The following is a 19,160-nucleotide window of genomic DNA, read 5'->3' as shown; positions in this document are numbered from 1 at the left end:
GAAGGAATGCATGCGGAGTTCCGTAACTGTCTGTTGAAAAAAAAGGCCTCACAACGTCTCATTTCCTTTAATAAGATGGCCTCTAAGGCATCCGGATGGACCAACTAAATACAGATTAACCCTCAGCATCATCAGCAGCCACTCAATCAACATGACTGGCTCACTCATGCATGTGTGTGCAAGTACAACTTGCACTTCATGAGACGATAGACTTCAGTAATTGTATTGAAAAAGTAAAATTTGCCGTAGCAGTAATTAGGAGTCTCAGATTAGTATTATTTTCCTAGCATCATATAAAATATAAGTTAAAATAATTATAATTTACTAGCATATATTTGGTTTAGTCAAAGAAATCAAATGCTCTTCTTTGTCATGAGGGTGTAACAACAACATCTTAGGAATCATTGCCAATTTTTTTTTATGTTTCTAAATATATACTTCGGATACTTTTACTCCCCAATATTGGCATTGACCTTCAAAAATACACACTTGGTCAGGCACTAACATCCATTGCCAATGTTTATAAAATTCCTACTCCATACAATGTCTGCACATGACAAATAGGGTATGATTAAAGTTAAGGAAGATCGTGGTTATGGTTAAAAAGGATTATTGCAGGTCTGTGAAAATGCCCAAACACCAACTTTTACATCAAAGTATCTGACCCCAGTGGTCTGCTGGTTGAAGAGAGTAAAAACTCGCTCCCACAGCTTCAGGGCTTAACAAGCTGCATTGCAGTTAAACTATATCCTATAAACCAACCTGTAAATCCCATCCAACTGTTCTGGCATGTGAGTTTGCTTTGCGCTTCGTCTAGTTTTACAAAGAGGGGGTTTAAGTGCAACTCAATTCACCATTTCCTCTTTTAGCTCTACAGTAAGATACACTCTCCGAAATGCAGCCCCTATACCCCACACCAACTTCCTGCTCACAGACACAAAAGTGTACACTATGAATGCATTCAAGACTTCAGATAAGTGCAGCATTAAACCCAATTTCAGATTGACTCTCTTTTCTTTCTGCTTTAATCAGATAATAATACTTTATTCAGGGTTGGGAGTGGAGTTGTCTACTGGTGGGATGGAAAGGTTGCACTTTTAAGAGTTGAGCTAGTGCAGAGTAATCCTTGGAAAAAAAAGGAAAGTTGAGAAAGGGAAGGAAAGTAAAAGTAGGGAAAAGAAAGAGGGAAAAGTGAAGAGAGGAAATGGGAGAAAGTGTTCTTGGGGCACCTGTACCTGAGGTAAAGGAACACCGTCAGAAATACTAGGATAATCCTTCTGGTTTTAATGGTTTTGGAAAAGCCATGAAAGATTAGGTAAACAGTGCATTTGATTAACGGGAAAAGAAGTCAATTGGCCATGGAGCATGAAGCAGCACACAATGCTCCTTTCATATCCTCAGTGAAGCTGAGAGCAGAGATGGTCACAGGGATGTTCTTGGCACGGACAAAATGTTGTCCATACTTCCACTAGAGAGAGAGAAAGAGAGCGAGAGAGAGAGAGAGAGAAAGAGAGAGAAGAAAGAGAGAGAGAGAGAGAGAGAGAGAAATCTCACACTTTTCCAAGATCTGGAAACTTGAGCGCGAGTGTGAGCAAGCATTGATGTGTGACCCGCACACAGAGAAGTTACAGTGGACAAGGAAATGGACGGAGACTGATTAGGGATGATAACGTTGTGATTTTGATGATAGGATTTCATGCTGTGCTAAATGCCTCACTTACTCATCCCTGAAATTGTGAAACCGACTCTCTGCAAACTGGATCTCTGCCTCCCTCCCTCCTGATCCCTCTCCGTTTCCTCTCCACAGGTAAAGGTCAGCTCGCCCAGGTGCTTGCCCTCCACTTGACTCCTTTCCAGCAGACTGTGGCTAAAGCAGATTCTGCAGTGACCCATTCTGGCTCAATGTCATCCACTATGCATGATCAAATCACCCTCAAAACAGCTTAGCTGCAGCAAGCCAAGGCCTAGGGTCTGGGGCATTAGAAATATGGTCGTTTAGACCAGTGTAAGAGAGGAGGTGAAGATAAGACTGAGTAGCTCATTCAGAAGAGTTTTTCATCTATAAGATCGGGATGAGGAAGTAGTTGAAGGTTTACTCTGCAACGTGAAAGAAAAAAAAGGACAAACTACTTCCTGCATTTGAAATGAATGTAACAATATGCGAAATCACCGAAGTTATTCCTGAAAGAATTGGGTTTAAAAAGTCCATCAAACAGATGCTAGATAAACTGTATGAATAAAATCAAACTTCTTCTATTTTAAAACATATAATTTTACAAATAAAAAATACTATACAAATATTGCTCCATATAGTACATAAATACTTTAACAGTAAAATACCTCCCAGCCAACACCTGTATGTGCAATAATTTATCTATATGTGATGTTTTAATCGACAGGAATCTCTCTTTTTCTTTAATGAATTTCTCTCTTTCCTTGGTGAAGTGTCTTTACTGTGTGTAATGTGTGAATCTGCGATCAGGACTGCTGAAAATATTCTTGCACTCCATGCAAAAAAAGAAAGGGACTCTATCTTTCTATCTTTGAGAAAGAAGGAGGTTAATTGCTGGACACAGTAAACAGGTTGATTTGTTTGGTTTGTTGGGACTCTTGACCTTGGCCCACGGCACATTCCTGCCTGACTGGATGACTTCAAGGGAGCGTAGTTAACCACCAGTGAAGCACAAACCACTTTTTGACCTTAATGATTTACTTTGCATTTCCCTGTCCATATAAACTGGAATTTGAGGACAGCGCACCATTACAGAAACTTCCTCATTGCTCATTTGCAAAATGAAGGTTAGTTTGCCTTTACATATTTAGAAACACAAACAATTAAACAGCTAGAGCTCAACATGATTCACGATACCAGAGAATCCACAGTGACTGCTAATCCCTCTGTCCATAGCCAAAGGCAGTGTGAGGCAGCATAAGCTCTCCTGTCCACCCTGCTATCACCTGCCTATTTACTGACATGCCATCCCTACGGCACTTTCAACCACTCACCCTCTCTTTCTCTTTCCCTCTCTCTCCATCCACTAATCCTCTTTAAGGACATTACCTGCTAATATATCCAGTCAGAAAGTATAAAAGCCATGCTATCTCTTTACTGCCATCGGCAGTACGCTAAATAGGCCTTTAATGGAGGAAGGCAAATGGGGGGGTATCATGGTTTTAACCTGAAATACCATTCAGAGGCAGGTTTATCTGAGTGGGTGTCTGAGGAGTAGCATGTGCTGGGTCACAAGGAGCTGAGGGAGAGCAAGGTAACAGCAGTAAAAGTGTAGTTGATCTTTAGGATTTCTTTGCTAAGCCATTCTCCTTCTTATTTTTTACTGACAATAACATCCTGGATGTCAAAGCCACATGAGGCAACGTCACACACTGGTGCCACCACCTGGCAAACAGCAGTATCTTAATGACTTCAATACACAGAATTTATGTAAACTAAAAGTCAGAAAGTATTATTGATATGATTCACCTGAGAAGGGAAAAGACAGATAATCTAAAGTAACTCCACCAACATGGTTTTGCACTTATGAAACACTTTGAAATTCACTAGATCGAAACCAAATCCGCACCAACATTTAGTGGGTTCTACCTCAGGACATGTTTTTACAGACACTGATGAAAACATAACCTCCTTAGCAAAGGTAAATATTGTCAATAACATCTCTGTCAGTTCCAATGCTGCCATTAAAAATACAGTTTCTATTTTGTTCTATCTCAAATTCTTGGTAAATGTTCACACTCGATAGTTTACATTTTTATAATGTGTTTATGTTTGTTCTGTATATTTTGTCACACCGTTTAAAAAAATTAACACAAAGCAGGTTTTACTTACTGCTGCACTGATTAGGTGGACATTTAAGCTACAGCTACAATATTGTTGCAACTTCACCATCATTCTTTCAAACCTCACTTCATTTTCACTTCAAAATGATTTAACTCTGGGGTTATAGATTATATCAAACATGACCTTGCAGAGTTTGACAACAGCTTTGCAAATCATTCGAAGGAATCCCAACAGTCAGTCAGAGCTGGGCTCTTGGTTATAGCAGGTTAACCTGCGGGCCGCCCTGACAAACAAAGATCACTTGTTGACGTGGCCTTGAGGCAGGGCAGCTGTTCATTTTACTGTGAACCACTGACAACGCTTTAATGAGACGGCACTAATGAGTGCTGACAGCTCTGACAGCACAACACCACCTCACCTCACCTCCACCAGGTTCAGCAGTTGCAGCCTACAGAGAGCAGAGAGTGCCCTCCTCTGGTTAAAACATGTAATTACCAGTGACCGCCACTGGGCCCTGGAGGTGCTACAGCAAATAGATTCCCCCTGTAAATACAGTAATGTAGCATGTATATGGGCAAATATGAAAATCAATAACAAAAACTGATTCAACTCTAAAATACTTAAAAATATATTTGCCTGCTCATCAGTAATTTCCAAATTAAAAAGGCCATTTTAGGAGTTATTTGTGATAATATGACAATTATTATGTTGTTATTAATTATAAATTATTATCACTAATATTTGATAAAAAGTTAATGCACTTGTTATTTTGATTATGTTTACTATCATCACTTATAAAATTGTGACAAATAATTTATATTATTACATTTTGTCAAACTATTACTGTCAGTATCACTTTTTCAGATCATTTTCTTACCACTAGAGGGAAGCACCGCATCAAAAACCAGCAGCTTCACAATCGTGCATTAGGGTAAAACAGATACGCACATAAATCATAGTAAATAGCTCTGATTTATTCCAATAATACAAATGACTTGTCAGTGTTCTATATCCTCCCTTTTCTTCAGTATTAGAAACTCTGTGATCTGCTGCTGGAAGACATTTTGAAAAGAAGTCAAAATAATTTAACACTCATCCTCTACTTCCACCCTGAGCTCAAACAGCTGCATGTGAGCGTGATGATTCGTAGCAGCGGCGCCTCAACTGCAGAGGACAGCGTGCAGTGGATGGACAGAACAGCGTCTGCATCCACCCACGCCCGAGGCAGGGTGGGTGTGATGATTGGTGCCACGCTGCAGCATAACAGCAGCATAACAGCAGCGGCTTCGTACCACACTGAGTCTAGAGGAGAAGGAACAGACCCCAGTTTCTTTCTTCATTCCCCCACACAGGGGCGCAGGAACTTCCGTTTCATGCTTGTCTCAACTTGTCTTTGGTAAAGAAGGAAGCTTAAACATTATATTGGCTAAACAGTGATGCATTGAAACATCACAGAGGTTTCAAATTTTCATTCCTTTCTTTTTATCTGCCGAAGAACCAGCTGTACCTATCTGTATGGGCATGATGCATTCAATTTCTGGATGAAATAATGACTCCACTTTCCCACTGAAAGCCAATTTTTCTGCTGCTGTGTACACTTGAAACCATCATCCCACATCCTAAGTGGAGAGTGTAAACCACTCTCTCTCCAACACTTTTCCACTAAACCAAAACCATACATCTATGGCCCAAACAGCGCTATAACACAAAAACATTTGCTCCTGTGCCTTTGCTTAGGTGAGGGAAAAATGTGTTTCATTTCAGGCTGGGAGGAGAAGGGTTACATCTATTCTTTTTCACTGATGAAAAAGGTGTTGACAGGCAATTGCTACAAGTCAAGACTGCTTTATAGCCCAATGATTTCTGTGATAACTTAAAGTGAGTGGAGTCAAACTATGACACTTATAATCAGAGCTCTCAGTCTCTGTGAGAAGAACGAGCAGCTCTGCCAGAGAGAGGAAAGATTGTTCAGTTAATGTGAAGCTCAGGAGTCTGTCCTGCTGTTCAGGGAGGTTCTGTTTAATGAAATGACCAACAAGTGCTTTACTGACTGTAATTGGGTAATTCGCTGTCAAATCGTCACTCTTTCGAGACGCACCTTCACAGATCTTAATGAAATTTGGCGTGTTGATTTTATCACATAAGAAACAACAGCAAAAGGATGATAATTTGCCACTACTGAAATTTCACATGGTAATTAATGTTACTGAGAATTACTGATATCCGTAGGAAATACTAACAAACCTAGTTTTTACACATCATTACACACACACACATTAATGCAAGCGAAGCTAAATATTTCACTATTTCTCAAGTTATTGCAATTTATGACATGCTAATAATACAAAAATTGTGGAAGCAGAATTAATTTTTAATGATTTTGTTAATATCACATCGGGTGCCGAATTCACAGAGGTACAAACCCTGACTAAACTAATTTTTTCAGAGCACTTATCTTCCTCATCCTGAAAATTAAAATTTTTAGGAGCCAATCGCTCAGACATCCTGAAAATTCAAATCATCAGGATGAGTCTGAGAGACTGGCTCGTTACATTATTGTTACCCATTTCTTTTTATTCTAGATAAAAATGGCAAATGTAATTTTCTATGTTGGGGCGTTTCTTCTATTACCAGCTGTCTGCACTTTGAGAGCTCTTCAAGTGTCAAAAGCTCCCAAGGACGAGGTGAAAATGAATAACCCTCCCCTCTAAACATCCTCAGGTCAATTTAAGCAACTCCTCTGCCGATGCCTCTGGTGCACACACAAGCAACAGCACTGCAGCTGAAAACTGAACATCCTAACAACCTTATCACAGCTGAGCAGAACATAATGAACAGAGAGAAACTAAAGATAAATACTCCAATTAAGATAAATTAAATATAGGATTATATGTCCAAACAATAATAGAATAGAATAACATTACCTGCATAGGAATTTCATGAATTTCAATACATGAAGTGTATGGATATCAGTATGTATTTGACAGAAAATGGCCACCAGGGGGGGTCCTGGCTTTGTGTAAGTATAAAATTAATTAATCTAGCTATACATTATAAAGATGTAATATGTATTTGACCATCATGCACTTTGTTTAACGATGAAAAATGTCCAGGGATTAAAATGCCTGAACTTGAATAGCTCTAATTTCACACAAGCAACAAATGAACCTATATGAAAACGAAACGTTCGAGCAGATTGGTCGTGTACGTGCATGTGAAGCCTGCTCTACAGAAGCGAGGCGGCTGTCCAAGCGAACAAAGAATAATGTGAAAAGACAGCCACTCAAATTGGGCATGAGTTGGAGCTGCAGCCAGGCGTGTGTTCATTCAGCCACAGGCACGAGTCCTCTGTTGCTAGCTCTGCATCATGCTTACTGTAAAGCATCTGCTTCACTACTCTCCAGAGGATGTTTTGCTAACTAAGTCGTTTCTTTTTTAAAAACACAAAACCAACAAATACTGTATCCTCCATGGGGGATTTCTGTTTTTGTACAAAATTCGAATCCCCACAAGAACATACGGTCAGGGACAACAGCGCCTGGTTGGCGCTCTCTCATTAAGTCATGCAAGTCTGTAAAACTAGTGGGAGAAGCTTCCTGTCGTGGCTGCGTTCAGCGATGTCAAAGTCATTACCAGCGAAAGGACATCAAAGCAAATGAGCAAGGATGATTAACTGAGCCTGGAGAATTTATGTGCAGCCAAGACTAAAGTAACCAGCCTTTTGAAATTCAGCCAACAGAGAGGAAACACAGGCCTGGATCTGCAGTCAATGGAAGATGTAAGTTCCATATGTAACAGGAGGAAGGCTGGGTGAAAACAGTGAGCTGTGTTTTACAGGTGTAGAAGAGGAAGTGAAATGTAGATCAAGATTTTCACTGCAGCATTTAAGTCACTTGTCATAGACTCATGACGGAGCTGGGACATAACCATGAGCTTTGTTTCAGCACTATACACAATCATGATATGTACTTCTTGTCTGATCATAGCATGATAGAGACAGAGAGAATCTGTCACTGCAGCTGGATGAGTTACCGTGCACACACAGATGTCCAGTTAAGCAGATGAATCGATGCTACAGCCAGTTTTAATTATCTGATTTAGACGACTAAACAAAACAGACAAGTGCTGACACTCGACTACATCTGAATCTTGAGAATCATAGGGTCTTTAAAGGCCTAAAGAATCTTCTAGAACTTGTCATCATCATTTTAGTTGAAAACAGCTTTCAGCTAGAACAACACGTATTTTCATGTCCGGACAGTAGAGTTCTCAACCTGCAGAGGCACGCAATTAAAGCTTGTGTTTAAGCAGCACTAAATAAAGTTTCTAATGGAGCAAACATGAAAATGAAAAAAATCACCAGGCCCTGTCACTACAGTTCACTACCGTTCACTACAGGGGGACATGTTGAACTGGGCTGATTTACGGCCTAAACTCAGTGTGCAGTTTATTAGGTACACGTTTCACAGGACATACCTCCAATAAATCCTTCCTTTGTAACAAACACGTGAAAAAGATTCACAGGATTCAACTTAATAATAATAATAGAAGAAGAAGAAGACAGTTTATCTGTGCTTCACCAGGAGAGAAAGCAACAACAAAAATAATACAAAATATCGAAACAAACAAAACAACAATTAAAGAATAGTAACTACATAATAATGAAATCAAATAATAAAATTCACCCAGAGAGAAAACCGTTGCTTTAAAAAACGTTTGAAAAGGTTAATGGTGATTGTGGAAGCTGCTGGTGATGTTGGACCGACGTGTGTCTCATTATCTTATCTCATGTATATGTGGGTGGACTAGAATAACACAAACACCACTGGGTTTTGAGAAAATACAATTTAAAAGCACAACAAAGACCAACAATCAACACCTCTTTAATACCACTGCAGTCAGAACGACACATTACCCGGTTCGATGGTTGTATGAGGCTCATTGGGCTGTTAAAGCTAGGTGTTCCTAATAAACTGAGTCTCTCATCTCAATAAACCAAACTTCCACACTTCCACAATAAGTCACAGTAAATAAAACCCGTAAAAATAAAATAACTTTTATGTTGCCGTCGTTTCAAGACTCTGTAATTAGCCTGCGACAGGTTTATGCTAATCGCTCGGGTTCCAGCACATACACGCATCCCAGTCACGGACGTTAATTCACAGCAGTATTTTGCGGCCATGACGCATTTTCACAGAGCTGAGGTGAGTTCATGTTGTGTTTAGGAGCCACAGAGTCAGAGTGTGATTCTCTTACCTGAACACAACTCGCGAGAAGACAACATCTGCAGCAGAGCTCAAACAGCTGCCGACGTGAACGCAGCACACAGACGCAACTGACATCAGAGCGCCCCCTGTTGAGCGTCCTTATATCAACTTTCACTGTTTGTAATAAAGTTTTTTTTTTTTTTAATTCTCAAGCGAAAGGCAGAGCAAACAATCAAATGACAAGATAACGTTTTATTCATTCCAAAGGCAAATTAATTCACATTCAAAATGAGAACAAACATTTTTAATCAACAACCACTTCAACATGGCGACGTGATCAGAGAGCTGAAAAAAGGTTGTGAAAACACGTGGTGCTTTTTTTGTGTGTTAAAACTAGATGCATAAAAACTTGTAATCCCTTTGGCTGTGTCCCTGGTGTGAACCGTTTTCCTTTGCACATAATGTCTCAGGCACTTATTGTTCTATCATTTCCAAATCACCCAACAAAGAGGCTGTTGAAACTTTAAATACCCTGAAATTCTACATGTTATCTATATGATTTATATGGATACTGTACAACACCCCAGGCTTTGTTGTGTGTTATTGTATAGAACCCTATGCATACACTTGTTTCTTGTTCTGTTCCTCTTTTGAATTAATAATTTTAAAAAACACTTAAATCAATATGTATCAATAACACTTGGCTGTATTTGAAATAAATGTCTGGTCCCTGTTTGCTGTCTCTGTTAAAACCGGCTTCACTTTATGATGTCAAATCTCCCCCAGATGCGGCACTGTGTGATTTGTTTATCAACCCTTTAAGGTCACACATTTGTCGATAGCTACAAATCCGGTGATTATACCTTTCCTTATTCCTTATTCCTGTCCCCTCATTCAGCTGCCCAGTGCACAAACCCACAGTGTCTGTTTTACGTCACGAATATGACTGGACATTGGCTTAATGTGAATGAATGAAAAGCATGTTGTATTGTATTGTACAAAAACTATGGCTTCTTAATGCTTCGTTAAAGTTTCTACATGTTTTGATTATGTGATGTTTAATTATTTTTCTTGTAGAAATAATATGATCCTTAAGAAAATTGGGCCACAGTCAATCATATGTGAACAAGCAGCAAATAACACAGTTCAAGTGGACCAGGGCTGAATTCTTTGCCTCATCACAGGTATAAAAAAAAAGGTTGCATTCGCTCCCTCACTAGTGAAGATTGTAAGTGAGCGGGAGGTAAAGGTTCGACTGGGTCCTCAAGACCATTCACTGGGCGACCATTGTGTCCAGCTCTTAGGTGTCTGTTTTTATCCTACCACTGGGTGGCGTTAAAGAAAGATATTTCCAAATCACATACATAGTGCATTTACTAGAATTGTTCATGTATATAAATATCAATTGAAAATTAAATTAAATTAACATAATAAATGTATATAAAACATAAACAAATTAAAAGAGTGACATTTCAAGGATTTTAAATATATATACATTTATAATTTTAGATTTATATATGGTCAAATGTAGCTGTAACCTTTCTATTCATTCACTCACTTCATTAAATCGGTACGAAAATGAATTTGAACTTCTGGTAGTGGAGCACTGAGCAGTGACGCTGTGAAAAAAAAAAATCCAATGTAGTTTCACCATCTGTTCTGTTCCAGGACAGAAGTGAAAAACTTCTCTCTCTCAGGAATTAATTAGAAAATCTGCACAGCCACTATTGGCAATTTGTCACTGCTGATAATTTATAGGATGGTCAGACAGCTGTACGTGTGGCCACTGTTATAACAAATAGACTGGTTTCTCCTGTCCTCTTGACCCGACACTGGACTAATATCTTTCAATTACACACTGTAGATCACATCCATACTTGTAATTTTAATTCTGGAACTAATATGAAGTAAAAGATTTTTTTTTTAGTTAGTAATTTTAACTTTCATCGTTAAAAGGGATGAGGGGCTTTAATTGAGCATGTTAATTAAAATTTTCAGAGATATTGGATGTATGGTGTCTGTGACAGTGGTAAATGAGAACAGGTGAAAGTAGAAAATGCTATGTGACTAATATAATACAGTGGTCGTACATCACAGCCTTCATATGATAAGGCTCATTCCCTGAGTTCGTTTTGTGAATTCTGCCTTAGATCCCCAAACCCTCTATATCACAACACATGACTCACCGTCGTTCTCGCCGCCTGGATGACAGAGTCTGAACTTTCTGGCAGAAATGTCTAAAACATCATAAGAAAGACGAACTGCATTCACTGGTGGTGAGAGCGTTGCAGCCTAAGCCTGTTTGTTTTTTCCATTAAGTTGTTAAAAAAGGACAGAGTTTGAAATTTAGATTCTTCAGAACATACCTGAAGTTCTTCCTGCTGGAACATGTGTCATTGAAAAGTCGGAATCATGTTATCTTATATTCATTTTGATGGAGGAATTTTAACTTGATATAGTTTAAATATGTACATTTAGACTGTATACCACTTAGAATTGACTTGAGTATTTAAACTAGTTAACACCTTTAATACCAAATATGACACTTTATTTATTCAAATAGCTTGACCTGAGCCCATTAAATAGAAAAAGAAGTACTTTTGTTTGGGATAGTTTAAGCACATTTATGACCTTATGTCCCCCATTGACCCTTGTGTACACTGTGAGAGAAATGAGAACAGCAGCTTATTTGGCCATACCCACTATAGCCACACCCACACCCCCACACACACACATCTGCATGTTTTTGGTCACTGGACAGTGCAATCTTTCCCTACCCAGGCTGGAGGCTCATGCTCTGTGCCAGAGGCGGTGCATGGCACTGCTGAATAATGTAGATGGAGTGAACCATATAAGGCTTTGAGCACTGATGAGGCTCTGGTTCTCTCTATACAACCAAAGATACATGACCTGTAAGTGTGTGCTTCTGAGACCTTTAATAAATAAAGTAAAAATGCTGATAAATCAGACACTGACTTTGAAAAATATATCTTCAAGTATAAAAAAGACTGACTAACATCCAGGACTTTTATGTTCAGGGAGACCATGGACTACTCACACCAAACATTACCAGAAGTGTTGTGTTCAACGTGACGCTCATGACATCAGTCCACCAGCGACGCAATCATGCGTCGTGCTTCTATTTTTACCCTAAAAAGCTGATTGTGAACAGGGATGCAGCAGCGTGCCTCACACTCGGTCAGAGGAAACGATTCAAACAGCAACAGGGAGAAAAAGAATCAAGTAAGTGTCTTTTTTTTCAAAAAGCTGCCCATCGAATGTCAGCGCGCAATTGCGCATTAGCCAGGAAACCCAGAGACGTGAGACCAGTGGCACAAGAAGGGGGTGCGTGGAAAGCACCGCAGCGCTTACAAGAGAACAAACCTCCCGCTGTGACCCCAATCTGAACTGGACCTCCACGTTTTCCTCGTGATGTCCAGGTGAGCGTTTCTCCACGAGGCACCTGGACGCTGCTGGAGGCACCGCTGCGTTTAGTGGAGACGTTTGGAGCCCGAGGATGATGACTGTGTGTTGGATTCACATATGCTGCAGCGACGGCCACTCACGATGACAGTTTGCATCGGGACATGAGCTCCTGAGTCTGGGTATTTGAGAGGAGGCACCATGGACGCAGCGGACGTGGTCGCTTCCGTGTTGGTTTTGGGGACAATCCTCGTGTCGCTGCTGTCCAACGTCGTGGTGCTGATCTGCTTTCTCTACAACCCGGAGATCCGCAAGCAGGTGCCGGGGCTTTTCATCCTCAACCTGACGTTCTGCAACCTGTTGCTGAGCGTGTCCAACATGCCCCTCACTCTGGTGGGACTCATCACCACGGGCCACCCCGGAGGCGGCGTCTTCTGCCAGGTCGTGGGCTTCCTGGACACTTTCCTCACCACTAACTCGATGCTGAGCATGGCAGCGCTCAGCATCGACAGATGGTTGGCGGTGGTGTTCCCGCTGAGCTACCACTCCAGGATGCGTCACCGGGATGCGGTGATAGCGCTGGTTTACACGTGGACACACTCGCTCTGCTTCTCCATAGTCGCCAGCTGCAGATCCTGGGTCGGGTACCACCACCTTTACGCGTCATGCACCCTCTGCAACGTCAGGGCGAAGGGAGCCGGGGCGCAGTTCATCATCTTCACCGTGGCTCTGCACTCCCTCACCTTCCTCCTGACGCTGGTCGTGTTGTGTGTGACTTACCTGAAAGTGTTGAAAGTGGCGAGGTTCCACTGTAAACGCATCGACGTGATCACCATGCAGACGCTGGTGCTGCTGGTGGACATTCACCCCAGGTAAATAAGACGAGTTCAGTCAAAAACTGCTCTTGTGAAGTTACTTTCTGCCAATTAAGTTAATTTGATTGTGTCCATTGTGTGAAGCTTTGCATCCAGTGGAGGATGGTATATGTGGCACAAATAGTGATTGCCAGAAACCACATTTTAAGGGTTTCTATTTAGGCTAGAGGAGGAGGTGATGGTGGCTTTCCCTATTATTGGCCTTAAAATGGTAATAAATTGATGACTACAGACATTGACATATATATATATATATAATATAACCAACAACCCCAAAAGTATATATCCAGCTCCAGGATTAATTTACAGTTTTATGTCATTTGAAATTAAATTAACTTTTGTTTGGGGACAGTTGATTGGACAGAATTTATACATTTTAAACATGACCTTGGATTGTGACAAATTCTTCTCTATTTTCTGATATTTTATTAACCATCTAATCAGCTATTTGCAAAAAAAAAAAGATTTCACATGACTTTAAAGTCCTCCACTGAGGATTTAACTGTAACTCCGGCTGTCAGTCAGTATTTACATGATCATTGTGTTTTAAGGTCAATAAGCTCATCCTCAGTTTCCATTTCTATAATTGATGTCTGTGCCGTGTGAGCGTTTTCCATGTGTCGTCCCCCAGAGATCAAAGCACAGTCCCCCTGCTGTCTTCGCATTCATCCCACATGTTTTGTCTGTGTTCATTATGTCTGCGTGTCTCTGATCATGCCTCCTGGGTAGATAATGCTGCCATGTGTGCTTTGGCAGTGTGCGCCAGAGATGCTTGGATGAGCAGAGGCGGAGGAGGCAGAGGGCCACCAAGAAGATCAGTACATTCATCGGCACGTTTGTGGTGTGCTTCACCCCTTACGTCATTACAAGGTGAGCGTGGATTTATGGGATTTCGTGTATATGAAAGGAAATGTTAAAATCAAGGTCAACTCGTAAACTGCAGTTGGATTTCGCTCGTCTATATTTAAAAAAAAAAACAATCTCAGGGATTAATCTGTTTGACAGGGAGATTCACAGAGTTGTCACTTACCTTGTTATTGCTAGTGATGTGGTTACACTCGGCTTATTGTGTGAACAGGGATAAGAAAGAATCAATTTCAAAGCTGTCTTATTATCTGTTCCCCTATTTTCAACTGCCTCCTTTTCATAATGTCATAGCTTATTGGCTCTAATTTATTTCTAATCCTTTTCTCCGAGCCTTCACATCTCCAGAGATGAGAGAGACGGAGGAAGGGAAAAGGGAGCGAAATTGTGAGTGAGTCAGAAATCGTAGCACTGACCCTCATTAGTTTTAGACCCAGTACTGACGACGGTAACCTGTCAGAAGCTGTTAGGGGAACCGATAGAAAGCACATTAAGACACACGAGACAGACTTGAGAGGAGATCGCAGTAATTTAGAAGACAGAATGACAACAAAACCATACTCCACTTGGTTTTCAATCTATTCTGACTTTAACTTGATTTATTATGAAAAAAAATAATTGCCATGCACAGGATTCAGTGTTGAATGATTTTAATAAGCAAGAAGTCCAAGAGCGGCAGAGATGACTTGACACCCATTATTTCAAATTGCCCAACGCACTGATGACATTTCAGTGAAGTGCAATGGTGACATTTTCACAATATTACAGCACCGGGGGAGGTTCGTTTGCTGTGAATGTCTTCCACTCCAGTTACACAGATCTTGGATTTGGCTCAACATGCTGTAGTTTGATTGCTGATGCTATGTGACTGTTTTTTTTCCTTCCTTCCCTCTTTTTGCTTTATTTGAGGTAGAATTGTGGAGCTCTTCTGCCCAGGGCCCATCAGCCCCCACTGGGGTGTGCTGTCCAAATGTTTGGCCTACAGCAAGGCAGCAAGTGACCCGTTTGTCTACTCACTGCTGCGCCACCAGTACAGGAAGACCTGCAGCCTTCTGGCCAACAAGGTCCTCAAGAGGAGTAAGCTCAACTCCTCCTCCGTTGGGATGGAGAACAACATAGGGAGGAGCGACAATAATGTCAGCAAAAGCAACAACACCCAGCCACCTGCCAACAAGCCACAGTGAAGGTCATCACTTTCAGAGAGAATTAGGGTATGATGCTGAGCTAAAGGTTAACTAAGAGGTTTGGAGGGGAGTATGATGTGGATTGACCTCTCGGAGAGAGTCTGTGAATTGCATTCTTTTGAGAAAAAAAATCAGCTCTATTATTCTGAATCAACAAAACAGGCTGTCACTTCATGGAAGCAAACCCCACCTGTTTAGTTAATCTTTAAGTGTCTTCCCTCTGTTGACATCGTACTTGTGATCGTACAGCGCTGATAGAGGGTTGTGTATCACGGTGGGGCTGATATGCAGCAACAACCCTTTCATTCCGATGAGAGCTTTACGCAGGATTTTGAGGTATGATTTTATTTTTGTACCTCATTAATTCATTAACAAAATGATTAAGATGATAATTCAGAAAAAATAGAGCAGATTTTTATTCCTCGTGTGAATGCGATATGCTTCCATAGGACAAGGCTGAATATTCTGCATTTTTCTTCTTGTCAACAAATCCTGTGAAAAGTCCCGAACCAACAGTGTGTTAATCCGTCTTTTAATACTTTCCGAATTTTTCTCAGGCTGTCTGTGGCACTGTGCGTCTTACTTGCTCGGAGGACATAAGTCTTAAAAGTAGGCCACAAATAAATAGTTTCATTTTAAAGCAAAAATGATTTCCTGAAACAGCTGCGTTTTGCAGGTTTTTGCAATTGTTCCTCAAACGGGAGTAAAAAAAAGATTTGAGGCAGCAGGACTGTGAGCTGTGATTAATCAGAGACTGCATATAAAGATGGACATGGTGACTGCTTCCTAATAGTGAAGCCAAAGCATCTCAATTGCCACCTAATGGCTGGCTGCAGTATAGGTCATAAATCCTGCCTCCTCCATGTTAACAGAGGGGACATAGAGCAAACTAAAAAGTCAACATACACTTCAAATCCATTTTTCTTAAAGATGGTTTCTGTCATTCTAATGGTCAAGTGTTCATTCATCTGTTAAGTTTGGTTTTAATGCTTTGATTGACAGCCGAGACTCATGACTGGTCGAGCATGCATTGGTGGGACTTTTCACCACGGCTCCATCTACTGCACTGACTCTGGTACCAAATATGCAAGATGGTAGTGTACGTATCCTGAAGCTAAAGTGTCCACGCAACACCCAGTGAAATGATACAGCTCCTCTGTGTTTTTAAAGTGTTTGGATGACAGAAGAATTTTGGTTAGTTCTGGCGTAAAAGGAAATACGTTGGAGCAATATGATGAAAAATCCAGAATATTATTCTCCTTGTCCAATATGAAAGAATCGACTGTCGTCTTTTGTTGGTTGTGTGTGTAGGCTGTAATGGCATTAAGTATTTAAAGTATTGCACATCTTTTTCTGCAAAGACTGGTGATTTCTAATGAGATATAGTCGATTGTAGCACACTGTAGATTTGTGTCAACGAGTCTGTACAGCAAATTCAAATGTGAAGATGACACTAGATCCACCTCCAGAACTCAGACCATGTGAGTCTGCCATTGCTCCCAGATTGTTTAGCAGTTCTTATACACAAACTATAACGTATCTCTACAAACAGATTGTGCATTTTAATGAGATTTTGCAAGAGTTTGCGGTTGAAAGCCTTCTGGTTTCCGTTTCTAGTTTGACCAATCATGTTCCTGTGGTTGCCATAGGTAAACAGTCCGTGTTGGCTTAATATCCGTTTACTACACTGGAAGGCCCAGAATATCCCTTTGCTGTTTAAGTTTTGATCAAACCAGTAACACATGAGTATTTTCTTCATTTAGGGTCAGCTCTATATAATCTTTAGGTCTCAAAACAATCACAGATACGGTGTTAGAACTTTTGAATCCCACTTGAACTGAATTTCATGAAATTCAAGCATAACCTCTAACCTCATTGCCGATTCTCTACCTGGATGAAGAGCTGAATGTTTTCAAGGAATGACTTAAAACGGATGATGACTTTAACAGTATGCTGTAGACAGGAGAGCGTTTCACCTCACTGGAGGTGTAATCAGACTTACTGTAAGTTGTAGCTGTGAGGCCTGACTCTAAAGTGCCTTTTAGACGATATGATCTCTCTCATCGAATCCAAACACAACATAGGAAACCTTCACAATCTATCCTTTATATTCTGTGGTGTTGTTAGGTGTGATGATAGAGCCTGTCATGCAGTTTGGTCACAATTTGTGGGAACATTTTAAATAATGTTTATGTTCTATTACCTCCACATTGTATTGCATCTAGCAAAACAGGGTGAAATATTATTTGAATGTCGTAGCCACTATTTAGTGATGTGTTAGTAACATTCCAGCTCATGATGTATGAGCGGCTGAAGATGATTTATCTTGACAACACTGGCAAATCAGGTGGTTGTATTTTACTTTACTGTGACAGTATTTGAGGCCTTTAAAAGGCAAAAAAATCTATTTATTTTTGTCAGAACTGTGTCAGATCTTTTGCTAATTATGTTTGTGATGATATTGAAATAAATGCTGTGCATTTTGACATTTTAAAACCTCAGCAGGATTTTTCTTAAAAATCTATTATAGTGTCTCTATTTAATGCCATATGAATGTTCAGCAATTTTTTTTTACAATGCCTCACAGAAAGACTGTCTTTCCAATCCTAACACCTATATTCACACACACTGATTAAGACAAGGAGAAGGAATAATTAATTTGAAAAATCATTTAAGATATGTTCCACCCACAGAGTTTGCTGGTGATGTGGCAGCAGAACAAAGACTTTGTACAAAAGCACCGGGGCTGATCGTTTAAGGCTTTCTTAATTGCAGAGCTGTTGGAAAGAGTGGAAAAGAAGAAAAGGAGCCAAGAAGAGGAGAAGAAAGTAGGAACTGTACCTCACCAGGTTCAAGCAGCTGTGGCTAAAAGATTCAGAGGATCTGCATCCTCCGTCCTCCTCATCTTCATCCTGAACCACGTTTTTACCATTTATCCTTTACAAATTCTCCATCTTTCCCTTCCTCTCTTTGATAACAAGTGCCTACAAAATATCTTTTCCATCTATGTCAAAAAACATGAAACAATCATGACTCATCAACCATCAAAGCTGCCTCCAATGTTTTATGATTCACCAAGGGGCGCAAAAATCTTCCGTTTACCACAAAACATGTATTCACCAAGTACACGCCAACCAAGGGCAATTAGTGGAAAGTATATTCTGAAAGTTTTGGAAGGCTCCCTGGTCTGGAGGTGTGTGTATCCTCGTCTCCCAGGGAGAATCAGTGAGTGGGTGAGAGGCAGACACAGACCTGCCATATACTGGAAACACTGTGCACAGACCTTGTGATTAAGCCACGGAGCGTAGGAAGTACAAGAAAGCAGAGGAAGAAGGCAGGGAAGACAAACGCACTGGCTGACTTCACACAACCCTGATGTCAGGGCACAAGTGGTTCTTGTTTCAATCTTACAAAATATGAGTGAAGCATGAATTTTTTTACTCACTGTCCTATCAAAGTGTCTGAAAATCAGTCACCCATTCACAGATAGTGACCCTCCTTTTAATCATCGACAGCAGAAACCAAAATCTATAAATGAGGAATCCTCTGCCTCAAAGAAAAATTGATCCTTTTCATTTTCTTTATACCGACAAAACTCTTTTTACTGTACGCTCCCTCAGGTTTGTTCAAACATCACAAATCACGTGGAAACAGCGCAGACTGCCCAAAGTGATAATGAAGACTTAAGAAATGTCTTTCCATCACGTCTTATTATCTCACTTATGCTTGAATTCACCCTCACAGGCCTGTCCACAATTCTGCCGGCGGAGCTGCTGGACGGATCGACTGCTGGTGTATATATCGCATATAA

General features: G+C 40.5%; 1 protein-coding gene and 1 long non-coding RNA gene across 2 annotated transcripts in view; one reads left to right on the top strand and one right to left on the bottom strand.

The window, feature by feature from the left end:
* Window positions 1-11,281, bottom strand: part of LOC138413663 (uncharacterized) — a 64,984-nt gene extending 53,703 nt beyond the window's left edge. The window contains exon 1 of the long non-coding RNA XR_011246076.1: window positions 9,053-11,281. This is a non-coding gene — a long non-coding RNA (uncharacterized lncRNA). The remainder of the gene's footprint in view (window positions 1-9,052) is intronic.
* A 192-nt stretch (window positions 11,282-11,473) lies between these two features.
* Window positions 11,474-17,845, top strand: LOC109630862 (G-protein coupled receptor 26-like). The gene is made up of 3 exons (XM_069538931.1): window positions 11,474-13,298; window positions 14,058-14,171; window positions 15,079-17,845. The coding sequence occupies exons 1-3, from the start codon at window positions 12,628-12,630 to the stop codon at window positions 15,347-15,349; spliced, it is 1,056 nt and encodes a 351-aa protein (XP_069395032.1). The 5' UTR covers window positions 11,474-12,627; the 3' UTR covers window positions 15,350-17,845.
* Window positions 17,846-19,160: the final 1,315 nt, after the last annotated feature.

This window comes from Paralichthys olivaceus, chromosome 14, assembly GCF_024713975.1.
Source record: "Paralichthys olivaceus isolate ysfri-2021 chromosome 14, ASM2471397v2, whole genome shotgun sequence".
Taxonomy (NCBI): domain Eukaryota; kingdom Metazoa; phylum Chordata; class Actinopteri; order Pleuronectiformes; family Paralichthyidae; genus Paralichthys; species Paralichthys olivaceus.
Note: the sequence above shows the minus strand (reverse complement) of the source record. Positions and strands in the feature narration are given on the sequence as shown.

What these genes read in the sequence shown, in the direction of transcription:
- LOC109630862 (XM_069538931.1), top strand. Translation starts at nt 12,628, where the DNA reads ATGGACGCAGCGGACGTGGTCGCTTCCGTGTTGGTTTTGGGGACAATC. An exon ending in CTGGTGGACATTCACCCCAG is followed by an intron (nt 13,299 to 14,057) that starts GTAAATAAGACG and finishes GTGCTTTGGCAG; the next exon opens with TGTGCGCCAGAGATGCTTGG. An exon ending in ACCCCTTACGTCATTACAAG is followed by an intron (nt 14,172 to 15,078) that starts GTGAGCGTGGAT and finishes TATTTGAGGTAG; the next exon opens with AATTGTGGAGCTCTTCTGCC.